General features: G+C 37.0%; 1 protein-coding gene across 6 annotated transcripts in view; it reads right to left on the bottom strand.

Moving 5' to 3' along the window:
- Nucleotides 1-24,103, bottom strand: part of nrxn2b (neurexin 2b) — a 1,142,582-nt gene that overhangs the window by 837,712 nt on the left and 280,767 nt on the right. For 2 of the 6 annotated variants that reach the window (XM_055228872.1, XM_055228867.1), the window contains exon 4: nt 16,341-16,346. The exons of the other annotated variants lie outside the window; for them this stretch is intronic. In XM_055228872.1, the coding sequence (XP_055084847.1) occupies nt 16,341-16,346 (6 nt within the window). The remainder of the gene's footprint in view (nt 1-16,340; nt 16,347-24,103) is intronic. 6 annotated transcript variants of the gene reach the window in all.

Here is a 24,103-nt window from a genome sequence, read left to right as displayed (position 1 = left end):
AAGTGTGGTTAAGGTTAAGGTACACTTTATTGCCCCCATCGGCAATTTGTCCTTTGCCTTTGACCCATATTTCAATGTTGCTGGGGCACATGGATGCAGTGGGTCCCGCAGTGCCATGTCTGGGGACCCATTTCCACGATATTGTTGCTATGGACTACCTTAGCTGGAGCCTTAGCTATAGTGCATGTTTTGGGTTGATGTGGGAAACTGGAGTGCCCAGAGTAAACCAGACACAGGGAGAAACATGCCCACAGAAAGGCCTGGGGATTGAACTCCGAATCCTTTTGTTGTGAAGTGCGAGTGCTAGCCACTCATGCTCCTACTATGCTTTAACTTCAATAGAATCATGCAGGTGACATGCCACAGAAAGTGACATGCCACAGAAAGTACCATACCGTACCTGCAGCCGACCTGATAATCATTTATTGTAGTTCAGGAATATTGGGATGTTGCTGTTTTGTGTAAAAGCTGTTATTTGTGGAAAGTAGATAAAAAAAATAGAAACTGTATGATATATGTCTATATATTTTTCAAGCGAACCATCAAGCAACTGCCAGGGACAGACACTTATAATATTGTTGGATGAGAACCACACAGAAACATTTGCCTGTGACTAAGTGGGTGGGGCCAGCAGTTCATTTTGATATATTTTCTTCATATTCACATCACAACATTCTATAGACCATTCAGCTAAAATGAACGTTGTTCAAATACAGATTTTTTTTGTAATACAGTGAATTTTTGGATCTACTCTCAAATAGAAATGATCTGGTTCAGCATTTTCTGCGTATACCTTTTTGGATAAAAACAACAAAATGTACAACGTAATCAACAAAGAAATCTGGCTCTTGCCCCCCTTTTTTGGTAGAATGACATTATTGCATTGTAGACTCTGAAAACCACTAATACAGTGCCCAATAATCCTTTTTCATACCTTTAACAGATTTGGTGCAGTAACTTTCAAAAACATTAGCAAAGTAGAGTTTTTTGACTACATCTTACTGCACTAAAGACTATCACCTGATCTTCCACCTACTCGTCCTCTACCTCTTTGTGCTAAGGTTACCCACTAGTGAATTCAGGCCCATCCTTTGAAAAAGAAAAAAAAAAAGGAAAAAAAATCTATTTCAGTCCTCCATCCGCAGTGACACGACGGCCTTGAAAAAAGAGCGATAGAATGAGGGCAGAAAAGAGAACAGGTGTTGTGTAACTGTCTCATCCCAAATAATTACCTTTCAAGTATTTCGGCAGCCGACAGTCAAACATGTGGACAAAACAGAGCCAAGTCAACAAATGCCATTCAAAACATCTGTACACAATCCCCTTTGATTATCATGCGTTTGTAATGTGGGTTTTCTGACTAAGCAGAACATTGAGCAAAGCAGTTGCTGTTTTACAAGAAAGATGCTGAACAAATAGTGCAAATTAGATAGAAAACAAATAGAAAATATTCCCACTGACAGAAACAATCACCTTGTTACAATGGTAAATAATCCAATCAGTTATTATTGTTGTTGTAAGATATGGCCAATATACTTTTTACTCATTTTTGTTGTAATGTAAGCAGTTCTGACCATATTTTGAGAAGAGAAAAAAAAACAAAACTCAATATGAAGTCTGTTTAACTATAAGTTTTCTATTCTATTTTCTATCACTAGCTTGTTTCCATGGAGATACTGCTTTGCCTGCTTTACATCCCAAAGTTTGGCATTAAAGCTATCTCTCTTGTATGAACATATATTTTATTTTATGTTATATATAATATTGAAAAAATCACGCATTCTTACATTGAGCAGGCTTGTCCAAAACATGAACGCCCTTCGAGACAAAAGTTGTTGTGATTTTGGGCATTACAAAAATAAATGAATTGAATTGAATTGTCCTTCGGGAGATCTAACCCATAACTTGGCCTAATGAAGTCCATGGAGACTTATTAAGTGTAATGCCATGCTGTCGAACATTCTGGTCAAAACAATAACAACTTCATGGAGACAAACAGGTAGCATCTTTACAATATATCACCATTTTTGTCATCATTTGAAATGGTTAAATGACCATTTTGCAATGGTCAAAAGTGGACAAATGTGAGTAAACATTTATTTGTTTATTTGGTGGGGTTTGGTGAAGTAAAATGTTGCATTTTTGTGGTCTATAAAAAGTTAAAAAGAAAAACTTACAGAAAAATTACTTTTCAGTTCAATCCTTATCACAAAAGAATTTGTTTCCTTCGACACAACGCTACCAATACACGCACGAAAGCACTTGTCACTACGGCAACAACTCAACCGGCGGACGCACTTTTATGATGTCACTTGGAAACAGATTGGATTTAATTGGCCGACCGTTTCACTGCCTCTTTTTAACAAGCACTATCTATCAACCGTGTAGTGAATCGTTCTAGTAAAAGTGTTATATTTTTTGTAGCATCAGTGACAGCGTTTAAGTAGAAGATTCATATCGAACATTGTAAATCGGCACAAATTACTCGCCATAAACAAACTGAATTGCCACTTGTTCGGTTATCTCTCACACGCTTGCTAGCATGGATTTTATTGTGCCATAGCGATATATCAATGTTAGCTTTAGCCTGCTTGTGTCTTAGCCAGGAGCCAATGCTAGTTTGGAAGACTTGTGGTGCAGATAAGGAGCCAGGTTGACCACCCTATTTATCAAGCCAAAGTAGCACTGTAGGCCCCTGTAAGAGCATGAAGAGTAGGGGTGAATAATCGACATAGGCTGCAATAAATCTTAAAATAAAATAGAAAATATAAAAAAGTGCTGACAAATAGCATATCTTGCAATGCTACTATAGAACTAAAGTAGTAGGTTAATTTTAGTTGAGGGGCAAATTCTTTGAGCATGTACTTTTATTACTTAAGTAAAAGTACAGATACCAGGGCAAAAATAAATAAATAAATAAATAAATAAATACTCAAGTAAAAGTATCACATGAAAAAATCTATGTAAGTAAATATATCAAAGTAGCTGTTTAAAATATACTTAAAGAGGAAAAAATTAAAGTATTTTGGCGCAGATTTTGACATCTAATAAAGCTTCAAATGTAGTGATTTTGAAAAACATTTGTGCTGTATTTTTTTCAACAGAAACAATTCAAACTTTTTTTTGGTTGTTTTTATCTGTATATTTTTGTACACTCCTCAGCCTTTTCAGCAGGTCTCAAACAATAATAATAATAATAATAATAATCTGCTCTCAGATGTAGTTAAGCAAAACTAAAAAGTATCCACTTTAAATATACAAATACCTAAAAGTGGTAAAAGCTAAATCACAGCAAATTTTTTGCTACTAAACTGTGTAGATGGTATGTGCATAGCATTGTCTACTGTTCCTACTTCTAGTGTTCCTTAGTATTCTTTGGCAATTTTAGTGCAAATTAGGTACATTTGCGGCTTTCTAGTGAAAAATGTAATCAAATGGGTGTATCTGTATGGGTGAAATTTAAGGTACTGGGTGACATCACACAAGACTGCCCTGATTTAACCCAAGTGTTTCTGATTACAAATCCCTGACTGCGTGGGTGGAGTTTGAAGTGTGGATACCTGTTAGACCAATCACAATGGTCCTCTAATGCTCAGACCCCTTTAGTCCTCCTGACACTGTTCAGTTTAGCAGCTCTAAAAAATGTGGTTTTGGGTGGAGTTTAGGTAATTTTTATTTTTTTTTAATCTTTAAGCATGTTTAGAAGAGAAGACGAAAATTGTGCCACATCCATATCAGCATTATAATTTGGACTGAGGTGGGGAGAGTGATAGGGGAGGGGTTTACTAGATATTGTGATATCAATATTGAACATTTTAAAAGTTATAATATATAATATAATATATATAATAATAATATTTGGCACTAATAGTTTTTTTCTGTGCTACCCCAGTCTGTGTGTTCTCATGTGCAATTTCCAGCTTGTCCTCAGTCCATAAGATTTATTTCTCCAGAAATGGAATATAGTATACAGTGGTCTCTAGTTTATCGCGGGGGTTATGTTCTAAAAATAACCCGCAATAGGCAAAATCCGCAAAGAGGTCAGCGTTATTTTTTTACAATTATTATATATGTTTTAAGGCTGCAAAACCCCTCACCACACTTTATACATTTTTCTCTGACAGGCATTAACATTTTCTCACATTTCTCTCTTGTAGAAACACTCTCAAAGTTCAAACCTTCGTATATTATATCCCTCTTTTTTGATGATCACTTTAAATTTGTTGTTCATGTGCCTCTGCGACAGCGGTATCCATGCAGAGAAACAAGTTTAAGTTGGTGCAGAAATTTTCATCGATATAGTGGGTTTTGTTGGGGAGAAAACTTGCAAGCATACAGCACTTCAGAGGCACACTGCTAGATTTAGCAAGCTGAACGCATTCTGTACTATATAGGAGACACGGCACGGAGGAGAGTCCCTTAGCCAATCGGGAGGCACAACACAATGCGAGCTTATACATTGTAAAAAGCATGCAAAATTGCAAAAAAAAAAAAAAAAAAAAACATCCATGGAACAGCGAGGCTGCGGAAGGTGAACCACGCTATAACGAAGAACCACTGTATGCTAATAGTATAGACACAGCATATCTACCATATCGGACAATTCTTTGGTTGAGATTTGCTAATTGCAACAATTAAAATTGCAGATTGTGCCCAATTTTGCAACCCTTAGCATATACACAAATACACATTCAGATCTAGAGATCCAACCCACGTCAGCAGAACTACATTCGTCGTCATCTGCTCTGCTGAACAATTATGTGTGTTGGGCTGTGACAGAAAGTAGGCCAGTAGGACATGTAAGCAGTCATTGTTTCACCAATGTCATCACATTTTTACCTGAGGCAGCAGACTAGAGCAGCACACACCAACCATGCATTGTAGAAGACACAATGGTCTCTAATGGATTTCAGATGACATCAGAGCATTCTATAGATCAATAACATTTAAAGGGCTCATTTTACAGTATTTCTGATCTATGCTATAATGTTGTTTCCTCACCAAAATACATACCTGGAATTCTCTATTGTTTAATTCACATATTTAACACACATAAGTTCTTCTCTCTAACGGAAAAAGCTCTATTCCACCTTGTGATGTCATGTGGCAGTACAGGAAGTGATTAACAGAGCATTTTGAGCTTTGGAGGTGTAGACAGACTAATAAACCAGGATTTCTCAAAGATATGTGCATGAAACAAAACACAACTCCAGGCATGAGTTAGCAACATTATAGCATGGCTTAAAGCTCAGAAGATTCCATTTTGAGTAATATAGAATAATACAAATGGGGGCAGCAAAAATTAATATTGTTAAAATGCATATTTTTATTATAATACATTGAATTCTTGAGTCTGCTCAAAAATGAAAATTATTAAGTTCAACATCTGTGTATTTATCTTTGAGATATTTCAAGGTGTGGTACAATGTTATCAGTCAGCTCTTGTCCCCCATCTAGGAGTAGGACATCATCACACTGTATAACCAGAAAACTACTACTTTCATAAAATGCTAAAGCCAGGTCCAACATTTTTACTGGGCTGTTAATTATTTGATTGATTGATTGATTGATTGATTGATTGATTTATTTATTTATTGAAAATGTATAGCAAGGTTAAGTGCATTTAACCTCTGTAGGTAAATTTGACCTCTGCATTTAACCCACAATTGAATGCCACTGGGGCAACCTATCGGGATCAGTTAGCTGGAGGATTTGACCTATGTTGTATATTTTCATAATATTAAAGGTACACTATGTAACTTTTCTGGTGTAGTGTACACCATTTGCTTGTCCCGATGAAGATCGCTTAATCACCTGTAATATTCCACAGTATGCCATTAAACTTATTTATCTTGCCTTTCCTCATTTACAAGTGTTTCATTGCAAAGAAAATACCTTGAAGAACATGCATTTTTACAGTGAATGGGGTCGCATCTCCACAGATCTGACCTATAATCTTGACGTGGTTGTTGTCACCTATTTGTCTCTACGAAGATAGATATGTTTAATGGTCCACGGGAAAGCAATATTATCTCCATGGAAACAAGGTGATGGCAGACCTTTCACTAGTTACTTTAATATAAAGGGATTATACACCCAGTATTCCCATTAGAGGTCAAAGAGTAATGCTGTCAAAACTCAAAAAGTTTACTGTTTTGTATTAATTATTATTATTATTATTTTTTTTTTTTTAACATGAATTTCAACCTCTAGTCAAAGGTGGCAGGGGCTCTGTTGTTTTTAAATGTGTTTTATATAAAGTTGGCTTGTCTTTTTAGAACATCATTAACTGGTAAGAAGTAAGCAAACAAAAATAGTTATTCTTGTTTTTTTTTTTTTCAGATTTTACAAAAGAAATGTGTGAACTTTGTTTTTGGATTTTGAAAAAGACCATGAAGCAAAAAAAAAAAAAAAAAAAATCCATGCTGGAAAACTGCACAGGTCTGTCCAGTGTTGGGGTCAAAAAGTTCCTGAAACATCAACACAAAGTTACCTACATCATCACATTTAACAGGGGTGCCAATATTGTGCTTTTTTATTTATTTATTTACTTATTTATTTATTTTTGCTTACACACAAGGCTGGCCCGTGGCATAAAAAAATGTGGTTGTTTAGGGCCACAACCACCAGGGGGGCCAGATCCTCAGAATGAACTGTCATGGTCTGATCAAATTTATTGCAATTAATTTGAACCATATACACTTGAAACAAGGAGGGAAAAAGGCTTTGTGCTTTAAAATCATATCCATGTCAATTAAATGGATCCTAATAGATGGTGGGCTGAGAGTGTCTATCTTCTTTCTTCTGTGAAAAAATTGAGGGAGGACAGAATTCTACATAGTTGCAATTTTTTTTTTTTTCAGGCAAACACCACAGCCGTGAACCAGTAGTACCTCATAGATTTTGACCACGAACCATTAGCGTACAGCACTGGACAGCTGTTAACTCACATGCTCACAACAAAAACAAACAGTTGCTGGAGATCAGCTTCATATAAGAATAATGCGAGTGTTAGAAGATGGGTTTGAGTCGGCATGAGAATATTTGCAGATGCACTATTGGCTGATAGTAGAGATATTTAGATTCCCTGATAAATGTAGATGATGTCAGCAGAACACAGGGTGCTCCCTCAGTGGAGATCTATCAACTGCACAAAAAAGGCTGTTGGCTACCGCTTATAAAATAATCTTTAGGAGTGGGGCTGAAGGATGGAAAAAGAAAAAAAAATGGTAAGAAAAAAGAGGACAGGATAAAGTTGAGTGAGCAGTTATTTTCTGGTGTTTAGGGCCACCAAATACCTAGAAACGGCCTGTCTTATACAATACTTTATATAGCATTGTCATTTGTATAGCATGTCAAAATAACAACAGAAAACAAATACTTTATTGGTAAATCTTGACACTACCCCTCTCATGTTACCTCACCTACAATGATTTACAATGTTTGGGATTTTGACTGTAAAGAATAGAATTTGCTCACTTTCCATATTGTGTATGCCCCCTCTCCTCCGCTGCCCATACCCAGCTCTGTGTGTGTGCACTGGGTAAGATCCAGGCAGAATGATGCATGGGTCTCATCTCTCCTATTGGGTTGCTTATCGATCAGGCTGCCCACTCTGCCGCTGCTGACGGAGCCCGGGGAATCACAGGGCACGCATCGCTAACACATACAGAGTGCTTGGGTTGGACTGGGAACAGCTGGGGGGGGGGTCTGCAATGTTAGATTTTGTTAGCCTAATAGTACAATTGCTTAAAGAGAGGGTATTATGCAAACACATGCTATAGCGGTGTTCCCTTATCAAAACATGCCGGAAGAGGTTTTAGATGCCATCTATACATGTTTGCATAATCTAACGATCTCTCTCAGGCCTTATTCAAATCCTCCTTATATTTAGCAGTACAAGCCTGTACAATGCTCAGGTCACAAGCATGCGTTACCCTTGCTTCCGCATGGCAATTTTCCATAAAAAACATGATATAAAACAAAAAACTACAACTTGACAAACCTGATGTGATGTCCGGCAGTTTCATTAACGAAATGCATGCTGATTGTAATGCGATAGGGCTCTGTAGGGGGAGTGACTTTTAAAAATGAAAAGGAAACATTTTAATATGTTGTTTTTGTATATAAATATAGCATTTCCAAAATGATAAAAGGTAACGTGGTGTTCTAAATATGTTATGTTGTAGCAATTTATACCCCGTAGAGGTGTTAATTGTAGAAAGTATTTTTTCTGGGTGCAATGCTGTCCAGTCAAAATAACCACATTTGAAAATTATACTAAAAACCCCTTTTCTACTACTTGCCATTGTGTTTGCAAATAGCCTTTCACAATATTCTGCCTCCTGTCAGTTTTAATCAAGTATCTCAATCTATAATTAACAACATGTCACTCACCATTTAATAGAGCAGGCGCTAAACTACAATTGACCTAAATAATGAATTTAGCATTGCATGAAGTCTACAGGCGGAAAAGGGTCTGGTAAAGGCAATGTCACTGAATGTTGCTGCACGTACTTGATGGTATAATTAGCATATGTAGGAAACAATGCCCAATTACTCCTTTTAGAGTGGAATAGTCCTTTTTTATGTATGTATTATAAACCAGACATCATTTTATGTGCATGGGTAAATGATTTCAGATATTCTTTGAAATGAATAACCCCTAACAAGACAGAATTGCATGCAAATAAAAATATGCCTTACTATGAATGGGCTTGCATCTCCACAAACCTGACATTTATTTGACCTTCTCCTGCTTATTTCTATGGACATGTTGCTCCTTTATCTATCATATTCAACAGTATGGCATAAAACTCATCTATCCCCATGTACAATGTTCCTAAGTATGGTTTAATTATTTTTTTTATATCTATGGATTCATGCAGGTGATGTGCCACCTCCAGAAAATTACAAACTCTTTAATCAAGGATAGCCAAATGGTCGATTTTCATGTCCCCTCCCGTCTCACCAAAATCAACAGGCAAAAACCTCAGCTAGTAACTTTTGTACAAGACTAGCAACAAAGATCATCTAGCAAACAAAGTCCCTATCAAGCCTTGCACTTATGCTGTTAATATGTCAGTGATCATGGTAACCGCATGTGTACTGTTCACCTTCACAAGTGGCCTTTACTTTCATCATTATAATTATACAAATCAAAGAATATTATAACAAAGCCAGAAGTGGTTGTTTCATTTATATCCCATTTTATGTAGTCACGGCAACAGCTGGTGTTGACAGAAACACCATTTCATATTAGCATGGACACAGAGACTTTGTTTATCATCTGCAATAGTGATAATGCACTCTTCAGTTTGCCTTTCCACTCAACGTAAAGCACCCATCGTCAATACATTGTCATAATAGCAACATTAGCTGTCTGTGCTAACGCTGCTAGCCGAGGGCATCTCTCTCAACCAGCTGTCGGTAATATTCCATTGTTGCTGATGAACTAGCGTAGGAGCATATAGCAGCTAAAACACATGGGCTAATCTCCGGGCTTCACTCTACTTGGCTAACACTCCCGCTGCTGCACAGTTGAACTACCATTAGCCGCTTGCACTTCCTCTTGGAGCCAAATTGTCCTAATAGATGTGCGATGGGCCCAGGGAGTGATGAAATGAACTAGCACCCACAGCTCGAATATGCTAAAGGACAAAGTGGGAGTCAATGAGAGAGGGAGGGTAATAGACAAAATGACTTAAAGAGCTGAGCACAGGAACAGTAGCTGCAAGGTTTTGTCAAATGGCAATGTATTTTTTATTCTATTCATTTTAAATTGGAATCAAAAATAATGTGTATTATGTATTTTTTTTTTCTGTTGGAGGGTTTGTTGGGGCTGCTACTTGCTTGCTCAAATGTTCCCCAGTAGGTCATTAAACCTTAGCATTATAAACAGGTATTTTATTTATTTATTTATTTATTTATTTTTATTTATTTTTGCTTAAAAATACCAGAAAAAACAACTTCATACTGTACCCATGAAGGAATATCTATGGAGGAATGTTCAGTTGTTACCATGTTTACCCAATGCACCCATTAACAAAGACAGCCTGATATGTTTAGATTGTCTGAAAAAGTAGGGAAAAGATACAAAATGGTTTTAATGAACTAATTTGCAGAAACCTGTGTTCAGTACAGTGCGTGGTCCAATTTAAATGTTTGATTTTCAACAAAAAGATTAAAATGACTATTTGGTAAACTTTTAGCTACTGTTATCTAACTTGTGACTTTACTGTTATTTGAGAGGGACTTGTTTAACAGTCAAAAGTCAGCTGACCTGTTACAACAACAAGTTATTTATGGTCAACTTGTGTCAAAAACAAATCTCACCTGAGTTTCAGACAGATCAGAGCTTCTACTTAGCGTCACCCACAGGGAATGCTGATAACATCAACTGAAAGTTCAGTATATTCTAGATAAATGGTAAATAGTCACATTTATATATCGGTTTTCTACCTTTAAGGCACTCAAAGCACTTTACATCAACAAACTACTCACCCTTTCACACACACACTCTCATACACCAGTGTACGCAGATACTGGGGTGAGAGGGGTTAAGTGTCTTGCCCAAGGACACAACAACCAAGTATTAATAAGTGGGAGCTGGAATCACACTGGCAACCTGTGGGTCAGTGGACCTGACTGCTCTACTGTTGATGTTTATGTCAAGAACAGGATTTGAACCACTGTCCTTTAGAGCAGAGGACGAGCACCCTACCAACTGAACTACGGCTGCCCATAAGAGATACAACATTCCGACAAAGTTTCCACATGCCTCGACAATCTGTACAGCTGAACGGTGTCACAAGTTAGAAGGTGAGAGAACACGCCGGTATTAATATTTCTCCTGTGAACTCAATTATATAGCTTGGTATGGCGGCTTTATCGCATACCTCCTGAACTTATCAGAAACCTTAAAATATATTCTGAGAGTTAACAGCTCATTTCTAATTGGAATTTTCTCTCTTGGAGGCATCAAATTGATGCAAAACGAACCTGAAATCCAGTGGCCTAACTTACTTGTCTTTGATTTGCAGATTAAAACAGAAGACTTTTCATTGCTGTCTTAACAATTATGGTGAAGCTAATCGAAATGGAGGTTGCTAATCCTCTCCTTCTGGCACCAATGTACATCAAGTTGCAACGCATGTCTTATTCCTAGAATCATTTTAACCGATGCATTCCTCAACTGTCAAGATATCCCGCTATTATTTATGACTTGGGATGAAATATGGATGGAGTGCGTTTGAATGATGGCGGGTGTCACAAATTTTGCCAAAGTTTCAGAATAGAATTAAGATTATCAGCGCGGATAAGCAGGTTGCCTCAAAAGTGATTTGCATTAAGGTTAATGATTTTGAAGCTACACTGCGATCAGGGAAAGAAATGGATGGTTGTATTGAGAGATCAAATGAGTTCAGTTGCTGTCAAAAAACTACGCGATCTGTGTGCAGTTGATTAAAGCAACACCTCGTAACTTTCTGGAGGTTGTATTATTCTCACTTTTATTATTCTGCGGAAGTTAAGATCATACTTTCTAACATTCTCCATGGAGGTAAGTTTTATGCCATATTGTGGAATATTATAGCCAAAAGAGGCTCTACTGGAGCCCAAGTAAGAATCAGGTTTGTGGAGATGCTAGCACCGCTCACAATAAAGATGGTTTTCTGACTTTCATTTCACATTTCACAATTTTCACTATCTTGCATGCGACCCAATATAGAGTTTGCATTCCCCTTACCCATTCAGTCTGTGTTGGTGATTACAATAATAGTAGACTGACAACCATATTTTGCTTGCCAGAGTTATTTTGTATTGAAATCAATTTGAATAATTATAAAATTATAAATCTGAAATGCAGGATTTAATTCCGTTTTTTTGTTCAATGTAACCACTCTTATATCCTTATAGCTGAACCACATTTTTATACCAGGCCTGAATTCATCCTATCCAGTCAAAGGAGATTAGCAGCAACATTATTAGGCACATTTCTCTTCTTACGAATGGCTTTAATTTATGTCGAACAAGCGGAACATTTTGATTAGACTTGTAAGGACGCTATCCCGATAAGACGCACACGAACCTGTTCCTGATGTGGGACACATAACAACTAAAACCCCATTCATTATCCCCAGCGCATATATGATCAATTTCCTCTGGTCATGTGATCTTTGCATGCAGAAGTGGCATAAACACAGACTCAAACGGAGCGCGTGATTGGCTGTTTAATTGTAGTTGAATAGCAGTACCCTGTGGGAGGGCATAAGAGCCATGAGCTTAGAATGGTAATTATCTCAGGTAGCTATCTCATTACCGGCCTCTTCGGCTACAGACCAGAGAAGCCTGCAGTTATATGGAAAATTGGCCCCAGTGTTGCTAGTTTTGGAGATGTACGGGTATAGTTGTTAATCACCAGGTCGATGTTGTTTGGGTGTCAAAAGGGAATTGGAGAGTAGATTGGATTTCGTCAGATAAGACTGGTTAAATAAAGATGATTATGGTAACATTTTGTCCTGGAAAGTCATTCAAATTGGTAAATTTTTTTATTTTTTTTATTTTGGTGAACTTTTACATTTTAAGGGAATTTCGAATAGTAAAAACCTTATATATATATATATATATATATATATATATATATATATATATATATATATATATATATATATATATATATATATAAACACATATTCTTACTGTGAGTAGAGTCGGCTCTCAACAGACAGGGGTTTCCTCTCCATGACATGAGAACAAATTGTAAGTGTTAAAGGGCGCTTTTAGGGGTGGTCAAGGGTACCGCACATAGAATCTTATTGGCCAGGCACTATCCCTCTTAGTGGAGACAACATTGGGGTTTTAACATTTTTTGTTGAATTTTACTATATATTACAAGTACCAACAAACTGCCATAGCTCAAACTGTTATGTATAGGCCTAAGCATGAATTGAAAATTAAATTGCTTATTGACTGAAGACCTCTGATGTTTGGAAATGTTTATGTTTGTGTATTGCTCCACTGCATGATTAAAAATATCAGCCTATACCCTTGCATAAAAATACAAAACATCAATGTTATGCCTCAGTGGGATTGTTTCTTTATGCTCTCATTAGCCTAAGAATAAGTTGCTTACATGCACATCCCAACTCCATATACATATGTAATACTATATGCTTAGGGATTTATGCAACCAAAACTAACACAGAAAATGACACAGATAAGTACTTGTGACAGAAACTCTGACTGCTCTAAAACAATCACTAAATCACTAAAACAATTATATTTAAAATATAATTATCTTGCCTAGTTTTACTTCCTGGTTGGACATGGCATATAGATAAAACATTTCTAATAGTAAATTGTTCCTGCATCCTAGATGGAATTTATGGGGTTTAAGATGTAGAGGTACTCCATTTTAGAACTCACTGCTATTCCTGTATTTTTGTACTTTCATTCTCATTTTTCCCCCCACAAATTGCAACGTAACTGATCTACAGTGATAAATATTTTCCACAGGTACTAGCCCACCAAGCGAAGTAATAATTATAAAATCATGAAAACCTGTCTTATGCACTTAAAGGGCCCATACTATGCTACTTTCCAATCTATGTTATAATGTTTCATTCACAGATGTTTAACACACACATTAGTTTCACCAATTTCTTCTCTGTTCCACTCTCTACTGATCTAAAGGTGAAAGGTAGATGTTAACTTGAAAACTACTGCATCATGATTTCACAAGGTGGAGGAGCTTTGTGGATGTAAACAGACAAAGGCTACAAGGCTACTCTAACATGTATAAATGAAACAAAGCAATTCCAGGTATGAACTGAGGAGGTAACAACATTCTAACATGGCCTAAAACTCACAACAGTCCGTTTTCTCTAATATAGGACATTTAAATGTTGTTAAAGGATGACTGTGAACAAAACTAAAAGTTTATTTTATTTTTATTTTATTTATTTTTTTTATTTAATTTTATTAAACTTCCAACTGAACATTTTCCAATTTTGATCTTGGCCAAGAATTGTTATATGTAGAGGCTCCAATGATGACTGAAGAGGCTTCTGCTGGCTAGCTTTGTAGCACGGGGTTGGCAGTCTAAACATGGAGGTACAAAGAAGCTGCAAAAAGCTAAAGGGAGATGCTAATCTTCAGAGGAGTGGAAGAACAAGGCTTGGAACGGGGAGACAGAGAGATGCGTCAGCCATTTTGGACTCCCAATCAAATTCGATGGTGGGATAAGCACCAGTCTGCCTACCGTTTTATCTCGGGTACAATAATTACCTCTGCTAGCACCTGTCTCGTAAGCTCTCTTCTGAAGTCTTCTTTGAAAGAATAAACACCAGCGAAAACTGCCAAATTAATGCGTTGGGGAGATAGAAATTTGCGGTAAAAATATTGAGAGGTAGAGGTGCTTTTTGAGTTCAGGAGTGACATTGGGCTATGTTGCAAGTCATGCCTGAAGTATTGTATCATAAAAAAGTGACAGCTATGAATATTTAAACAGGCATGACATTTTCAGTTTGATGATGACATAGTTGCTACAGTTCTTGGATTTCAGGTTTATAAAAGAACTTCAATGTTACATGTTATCAAAAAGTGTTTTTTGAAATCCAAAATGCAATGCAGTAGTCTAAAATGTTTGGAATGATTTTGCAGAGTTCTAGCACTACTACAAGCTTTTTTCTTCTTCTTCTTTTTTTCTAGCAATAGGAACTGACAGACACAAGGGGGCTTATAACTCAAGAATAGGGACATGCATACCAATACCTAAATATCAATACTTTTAATACCAGTGGATACACTTCTAATTATAGACAATGTTTGTTTTTTGTTCTTTTTAATTTCAGGTCAGTTTTTTCTTCTGGTTTAGCGATATCTAAAAGCTTTAATTTAGACATTAATTGAGTAATAATAATATATTTTTTATCATCATCAAGTATCATACAGTAAACTATACTATGATACATTGTACCTATGCTGCATGTTTTGGGCTGATGGGTGAAACCGGAGTGCCCGGGAGAAACGCCATTCAAAAAGGCCTGGACGACCCAGCAATAGAACCCAGAATTTACTTATTGTGAAGCATGAGTGCTAACCACTCGGCCACCATGCCACTCGGCCTGTTGACACCACCATACCAAGTTACAAGTCAAATCTGTGGAGAATCACCTCCACTAACTATAAAAATACATGGTTTGCAAAGTAAAGCTTTTGAATAAAAGAATGAATGCCATACTATGAAACATTCCAGGCAAAGCAATATCATCTCCATGGACACATGGACATGATGTTTCCTTCACTAGAAAAGTTACATGATGCTCCTTTAACTACTGTACGTTTTCATGAAATGTGTAGTATAAGCCGCCGTATGCACTATAAAGTCGTTGTACATTATTTGCTAACTTCCCACCATTCATTAGCACTGCTGACGCCTTAATCACCACCAACCTCGGGAGGTAACAAAAGTTCAATGTTTTTCTCATTACATAGTGCCCTCTCTGCCGTGCTGCCGATAACTTTCTCTCATCATAGCAGTCTCTGGCTATTGCGCCGCGACAAAGCTAATTATGAAGAAGTTACGACAATACTGACACATCGCTATAGCCGTTATGCTAGCTGGCTTTTTTCCCCTCATTTTCTCGGTGTTGGTGTGACGCTGTTATACGTCCCATTAGTCCCCGTATTCTGTCATCATGGTTCAGTCTGGGTTGTCATTGGTTTTGTTTCGGAAGGCGTCATGGCGATGTGACATGTCAGCGTATTTGCAGATAAAGAGGTTTGCGCTAGTGATGGATTTGCTCATTGTTTACAGTCAATCACACCAAGCTGACACCAACAGAATGGTGCAAGAGAAAAAAGAAAGACAAGAATGTGAAAAGCTAAGACAGGGCTGACGAGTAATTCTTTGAAAATGCATATTTTCCTATGTATGCAACTATAAATATGGAACTGTATGTAGCTGCATACTGTTTTAGAAAGATATTGCAATCACAACTCAACCTAGGTTGCCAGTGCCTTAAACTGTTGACAGATGGCACATACAAGTTTTTTTTGTTTTTTCACATGAGCATGGCCTGTCCATAGCTAAAAGTTCACTCGCTGAGCTACAGAGGCTGCACTAGCACAAATTAATGATTGGGTGAAGTTCAACCAACTAAACCAACCAGTATTAGCCACATATGATTTGCACATGTTGACCGTGTATCAGGGGACAGTTGACAGTTAGGTCAAGTTTTACAAGTTGTACATACAATTCCTTTAACTAAATATAAGGAATATGTTTCAATACATTTGACTTACATTTGAATAAAAACATAACATTAAAATCAAATAACCTTTTGCTATGGGCCCTACTGAGGGATTACAAATGACATCTTGAGAGAAGATATTTTGCCAGTTTTTAGTTCATGCGATTATGCTCAGTAATTACAAATATATTAACCATACAGCAGAAAAAAAAACAAACAAAAAACAAAACCTGCACTTTGATGGTTGGCATTAATTATAAAAATGTACTTGTACTTTAAAATATTGAGAATAAAACATTTTGAAAATGCCTCTTTTTATCAAGTTCACCAACAAATTCACCAACACCAAAACCACTATTTACAACTGGCACACTGCTGCAATCTGCCAGGCTGTTTCAATATATGAAACGAGAAACTATGAAACTATATATGAAACAATTTCATTTATCATTGGTACAAGTCCAAAATGTCTGCCAAATATCAATATTTCAAATTGGAAAAGGCAAAAGCAGGTAAAATATTGCATTACTAGTGTAAGTGCCAAGGTATACACAAGCTAGTCCCATTTGTGAACAGTCAAACTCTAAAATTATTTGACAGTCTCCACTGCTAAAAATGGTAATATTTACACCAACTCCAAACAAATTCACTCAAAGCAAAACAAATTGAATTCTGCATTTCTCCCATCTATTTTTTTACAAGAATTTTCAAACCAAAATGAGAGTTTGAATTTGCTGTCCTTGCGTGCACACTTCTCACCTAGTTTAAGATGCACAGCGGCATTAGCGTAGCATTCAAATCAACAACAAGCAAAGACCAGCAAAAAGAAGAAAAAAAAAAATCACGTACCGACTTGAGATGAGTCACCTGCAGAGAAGACAAAAGAGAGAAAGAAAAGGTAGATTAGTGAAAAACACAGCACAGGTTTAACTTGAACACAGGGCAGGGAATTGGAAAAACAAAAATTATAAAAGAAATAAAACATTATCTGTCATAGGGATATGGGGATTTTTAATACAGGCTTACTGTATAGGCTTGTATTTATGTGGTAGTGGTCAAAACCTGTGGCATTACACACCTTGCTAAAAGAGAAAAAAAAAATGGCCCATGTAAAAAACATAAATACATTTTTTTTTTTTTTTTTTTTTTAAGTACAGTAAATGCATGGCACAACAGACTAAAGCAGTGTTTCACGGTGGTATGTGAGCTCCTTCAGGTGGTGCTTCGACAGCTCTTCAGTTTGTGGGTTTGCCTAATTTAAAGTTCATTTTATTCACTTTTTTATCATTTCTTTTTTAGAACTACAGTAGACATGATGTAGTCCACTTTTAGACCTGGTTTAGCCCTATATTAGATCTGGAATAGTCATGTTATAGATTTGATGTAGATCTGGTCATACTCGGAAAGCCACACCTTTTCTTTGGTGCTACTTTGTGTGTAAAATCACACTCTCAACACAAATTAGACAATAAAGGATGATCTCATCTTAAAAGTTTGAGAGCCACTGGACTACAGCATAATTTATTTTTAAAAATGTGAGCTGTACTGCATTGTAAATATGTCTTTTTGGTATTTTTACAATGTCAAATGATTAACTATTAGAATAGGTTTAATGTGTACTTTCTCATTTGACTCATCCTTCAACCAAGCTTCCTATTGTGCATGTTTTGGGTTGATGGGAGAACCCGGACTGCCTGGAAGAAACACTGGGGGGATATGCAAACTTTGCAAAGAAACCTGGAACCTTCTTGCTGTGAGGCGTAAGTGCAAGCTACTCAGCCACAAAATATGATCAGAAAATATTCCGCAGCTATTTATACCTGTTCATTTGCAGTTCAGCTTTTAAAATGTAAATAAACCAATCCAAGGTAGAAATGTCGGGTTAGTTAACATTTGGGCATAAATGCTACTATAAATTCCATTCCATGTCTGGATCTACTGCCTCAAACCTTTTTTCCACTACTCTTAAGATTGAATCCAAACTTATACATAAGAACCTTGGATAAGCAAAAAGTGTTGGTTAAAGCATATTGCACTGTAGTCCCCTTGGGTGCTTGCCAATGGTCAATATATGTGCAAAACTAAGAAGATTCTTTTTATTAAAGTTGCAAAATTTTCATTTCAAATATTGATCCATGCGCTGTGGTCCACTTTTTAATTAAAGACCGGAGCGTGCGCATCTCTTGGCAAGTGTTCACTATTAGGGCCAGTTTACAAGGATCAATATCACTGGGAGTTTAATTAAGATGTAAAAAGTTAGGCGGCCTTGCAGCAAAGTTGGTCGCAGGAGTTGAGTTGGTTGATGGCCAAGAAAATATATTTTAATATAGAAGTGATTGAGATTTTAACACAATTTATGTAGTAGTTTTATATTAACTTCATGGGATAACAAATTCCATCTGCATCTTCTAAGACTATGTACTTAAAAGTGATTTGTTGAAACCACCTGTCAATCACTGAGGTTGACCATTAAGAGTGGGTGAGCAAAACATGAATGCACGTGTCTGTTCCATTTAACAGAAAGGTCAATTTTGTTATTTTAGTAAAAGTACAGATATGCGGGCAGGAAAATAATCAAGTATAAAAAAAAAAATAAAATAAAAAACTTAAGTAAAAGTATTAAAGTACCTGTTTAAAAATGTACTTAAAGAGTAAAAAAGTGAACGTATTTCACTTAGAAGCTGTAGTTTTTTGTTTTTTTGTGTGTTTTTTGTCTGGCTGTTATTATCTGTATATTTTAAATTAGTCTGCACTTTAAAATGTACTTAAGTAAAGTACATATACCTTCTACTTAACTACTTTGCAGCATTCCACCACTGTACAAATGTTTAAAGTTGCTCGGTTTGATCCTTGTCTGTGACCTTGGGCAAGACACTTATCCACATTGTCTACTAATGACTGTGATAGGAAGGGCATCCGGTTTAGACACCAAGGACAAATACTTCAAACATGTATGCCTAGCTGTTAGTTTCTTATTTGAACAGTATGTGTTATGTTTGAACAGTATGTGTTATGTTTGGTGTACTTATATATATATATATATATATATATATATATATAGTGCAAGTGCATGTGACAGATTAGATTACTATTTTCAGTAAACATAGTTAACATTGAAGTTTATATCTTTACTTCCTGGTTGGACATGGGCAGACTAATAAACAATGACAAGACCTTTATTTTGTTAAATCAATATTCAAACTGAAAAATGTTCCATTTTAGAAATCAGAGCTTCTTCCTATATTTTGGTACTTTTCTTTTCAACCTCTTTCCCACAAACTTTCTCTTAACTGATGTAAAACAATGCTAAATATTAACCATAGGAACAATCCTGCCAAATCAAGTTCAAATAAGAAAAACATGAAAACCTGTCATATGCACTTTAAGGTGTCCTTTGTCAATTAAAGGTTCCATATTGCACTATTTTCTGATCAATGTTGTTTCTGCATCAAAAAATATACCTGGATTTGTCTTTTGTTTCATTCACACATGTTTAACACACAAAACCTGCATAGTTCTTCTCTGAAACAAGCGCAATGTCATGTGGTAATACGGGAAGTGCTCCACTGTGTTTTTAAACTCCGTACACCTTCACTATAGAATCATTTGGATAATTTTAGTCCTGGAATTGCCCATGTCTACTGTACTAAAGGTAAAAGACAGCTGTTAACTTGAAAACTATCACTAAATGACATCACAAGGTGGAACAGAGCATATTGCGCTTTGGAGATATAGACAGCCTAATAATGCAGGGTTACTCAGACATGTGTGAATAAAACAAAACACAACTCCAGGTATGTTTTTGATGACGTAACAGCATTAAAACGTGGCTAAAAGCTCACAAGAGTCAATTTTGCATAATATGGGACCTCTACAGATAATCCAGTGCAAAATGTTCTTCTGCTTTTACTCAAGTTAAACCAATTGGCCACTTACACCCACCCTTCCACTTACACAAGCCTGTCTGCAGCTATAGCCCTATATCTGTGTTATCCTTGACCTGAGCATCCTCCCATCATCCTCACTCAGTGGCAGCCCGTTAACCCTCGCCATCCGCCATCTTGTGTTATTTACTACACCGCCGGGGTCGCTCCACACTTTACTGCCACGGCCCCACTCCCCAGAATGATCTACCGCCAATAAACCCCCTCGTCGTGTCCCTCACCAAGATGGCCGACTGCTATAACTTTTTATTTGTACACAGCTGCCAGCCTCGTAGAATCGCCCCGGATCGCATATGTGTGTATACGTCTTTATGTCCAAATGATATAGAAGGCTACATTTGGACAACAACTATGTCTTCTTTGTCCAGTTTTACAGTGATTCAAAGCTGCTATTACTGCTATCTTTCTAGTCCCATGTGAGGGAGGGGAAGTAGTAATCAGCAGGGATACAGTTGGACTAAAGCTAAAGAGGAAATACAATGTTATTTGCAAGGGATGGTTAACTCGGTGGAGAAATCTTTTAAAACATTTTGTTTTAATCAAAACTAATTTTCACCCAAAAGTAATAAATAATAATAATAATATGTATTTTCTATTATGGTAAACTGTCACATTTTTATATAGCACTTTTCCACCTTCAAGGCAATCAAAGTGCTTTACATCACTCATGCATGCTTTATATACCAGTGTACGCAGACACTAGGGGCAAGTGTTTTGCCCAAGGACAAAACATCAGCATTCTTCTGTGGGAGCACCTCCAACCTGTGGGTCAGTGAATCTGACTGCTCATCCAAGGATGTTTATGTCAAGGGCGGGACTGGAACCACCAAAATTTGAATCAGTGCTCTACCAAGTGAGCTACAGTTTTTTGTGTGATCTATTTTATATTTATTTTTCTATTTATTTATTTATTTATTTTTTACAAGCCACTCTAAAATTTCTCCATTGTGGGACATATTATGTTGAAGTTCTCTTTATCTTAAAGAGTCTTGCCCAAGAACAACTCCATTTGAAACTGCTGAATTCACTCCACCCCTTACCCTAGATGCACTCCCGCAAACACACCACTTTGAGTATAGAGTGTCCAGTGCTGTTGTAGTGTTGCCATTGTTCCGTTTTACAGTGATTCAAGACAACTATTACTCCTATCTTTATAGCCCCATGCGTATTCCCCATGTCACGGCCAAACTGCATACAAGCCAACCTGGTCTCCCAGCAGAGGCCCATGCCTGTGAGGACCACCTTATTGATGCTCTTCATTCAACTTCAGTCTTTGTTTCATGGGGTCTATCTGTTGCTGTGCTGGGATGCTCTGTCTCACTTTACGGGCCCTGGTGCTACATGTGGGATGGTGGCTGGATGGTTGGAAGGCGGATTATATGGGTACAGAGCAGTGATTTCGCCTCAGGTGCTTAGGTGGTCTGGATCTAACTCGCAGTCGAGTGAAATGGCTTGTTTTCACCTTGGGTAAGCAGTGGGAGATGTATTGCCGATGTGAAAGAAGGCTTTTTACTAGCTGTTGGTTGTTCAGGTGGTAACGGTTGTGAAGTCAAGTTTAAAAGAAAGTAATAAGTAGTTTGACACTTCTTGCTCTTATGTACAGTGTTTACTTTTGCCTTATTTTATTAGCTGGCACACTTCACACCAATCACCAGTCATATATAATTAAAATAATAAACATATATTAATTATGTCCCATTTTTTCATTTAATTATTTGAATTAGATGAAAAGTAAATCATACAGATTTTAGAATTGTCTATTTAAAAAGTACTTTCATCAGACATGTTGAAAGCATAGTGTGGCCTCAAATTACATATATCACCTATGTGGTGGACAGTAGCACAGTTGGAATAGCCTTTGTCCACTGATCAAAAGGTCAGCGGTTTGAATCCTGCTCTCGACACAGACATCATTGATTGACCCACAAGTTGGCAGTGCGATTCAGCTCCCACAGATGAATACTGCCACTGTGTGCTTAGGCAAGACATTTAACCCACTTTGGCCTCAATGTCTGCCTTTATTGGGGAATGAATGTGTGTGTGAATGGGTTGGGTGAAAACAGTTAACAAAAATGTCAAAACATTTAATCATAGTTAATGATTTTATTTAGTTTATTTCTGCAAAAATATACGTTCCACTATAACAAAACATATTTTTCAACTAAATTCAACATATGATCTATTTTTCCCATTGCAACAGTGTTACTTCCCTTTATCAACACGGCCCATTGTTCCTCTCTTATGACAGTGGATGAAGCGATGGAAAACCAAACCATAACATGACCCATAGGCAGCCCCTCCATTTAGTTTGGGATCGCTCCAAAGCCAAGCAGGGAGAAGAGCAGTGACCCTGGAGAGAGGAGGTTTAGTCTCCTTCTATTTCTATACTCCTCTCCTTCTCTCTCTCATTCTCTCTCTCTCTCTCTCTCTCTACACACACACATACACCCCCCCCCCCCCCCCCCCCACACACACACACACACATATACACCATATACCATTGTGAGAATCAGTCTGTCAGGCAGAAGTGTGCCAGGAAACGCGATACACATGGCAGGATGGTAGCAGGCAAGGATCAAAAAAGAAAAGAAAAGAAGTAGACAAAAATGCTTTGTGGGTGATGCACACAGTAATAGAATTGGTAGTAACCAATTCAATGCTTAAATAAACAAATATACCAATGCATAATACACACACACCAAAAACAGTTTTCTGTAAATATGAATACATAAACCAACGATCTAATAAAGTAATCACATTTTGTCATTTGTAATTGCACTGACTCCAGATAATTAAAAGAAGATACACATTGAATTGAATGTTGATTATTATTATTATTATGAGTCGCATTAATAGCACAGTGTACAGACACTGGCTGGGTGAGGGGGTTCGTGGATCTCACTGGTCCACCAATGATGTTTATGTCAAGAATGGGATTTGAACCGTCAACCTTTGGATCAGAGGACAAACACTCTATCAAGTGAGCTAGTCTCACCTGCTTTGTTTGGCACTTCTTGTTTAAGCCGCTGTGAAAAATAATATCCCATCTGAGCTACAGATCATAAGAATTGCTGGGCCAAAACAAGGAAAAACTGTTTGAACTACCGGCCCTTATCTGTTTGTGATAACAACACCAGTTGAGAGCCAGTTTTGGTCTAGACAATAAATGGCAGTGATGAAGAGGAGTCTGAGAGGTTGAGGTTGCTGCTGTTTCTGCTGCTGTGGTGGAGATGAGTGTCCAAAGAGCTGATTAGTTGAGAAACAAAAATAGCAATTGCCATGGTTGAATTGGTGGGAGAAATGTATTAGATAGCCTTGTTACTATTAATGGGACAGCAGTGGTTGGCAGTGCCTGGAAGGGGATGCTGTTGCTTTGCCCTTGGGTGAGTGATTAAAGGTGCTGTACCAGATTTTTTAAAACATGAAAAATCTAAAGGTTCTTAATTATGCATGACATATTCACTTTTTACAACTTTCGGAGGTTTTTTGTCTGATGGTAATGCTAATAACTAGCATGCTAAAAGTACACTTTGTGATTCAAATACATGGGAAAAATAGATACTTTAAGGGACCAATGGAGTCAATTAGCTAGTAGTAATAGTAAAGTTTAAGTAGTAAGTGTAAATAGTAAGTTGAACTGTTCATTTTGTCTGCTTACGTTTAGTCAGGCATTGGCAACTTGATTGAATAAATTATTTTAAACTTTCAATCTTTCAAGATAAATTTTAATTTCTCCTATTAATAAAAACTGGCTTGGCTAAAAATATGTCTCCAAACAGTAAAAAAAAAAAAGCCCAGTGAGCAAACAAGGCTAAACTGCTAGCACTCTGCCTCATCATGATCTGAATACAGCTGCAGTTCACCTAATAAGCTAAATGGTTGGAAGCACTTACATGGGGGTGCAGA

Source organism: Periophthalmus magnuspinnatus, chromosome 18 (genome assembly GCF_009829125.3).
Source record: "Periophthalmus magnuspinnatus isolate fPerMag1 chromosome 18, fPerMag1.2.pri, whole genome shotgun sequence".
Taxonomy (NCBI): domain Eukaryota; kingdom Metazoa; phylum Chordata; class Actinopteri; order Gobiiformes; family Gobiidae; genus Periophthalmus; species Periophthalmus magnuspinnatus.
This window is presented reverse-complemented; position numbering and strand designations above follow the sequence as displayed.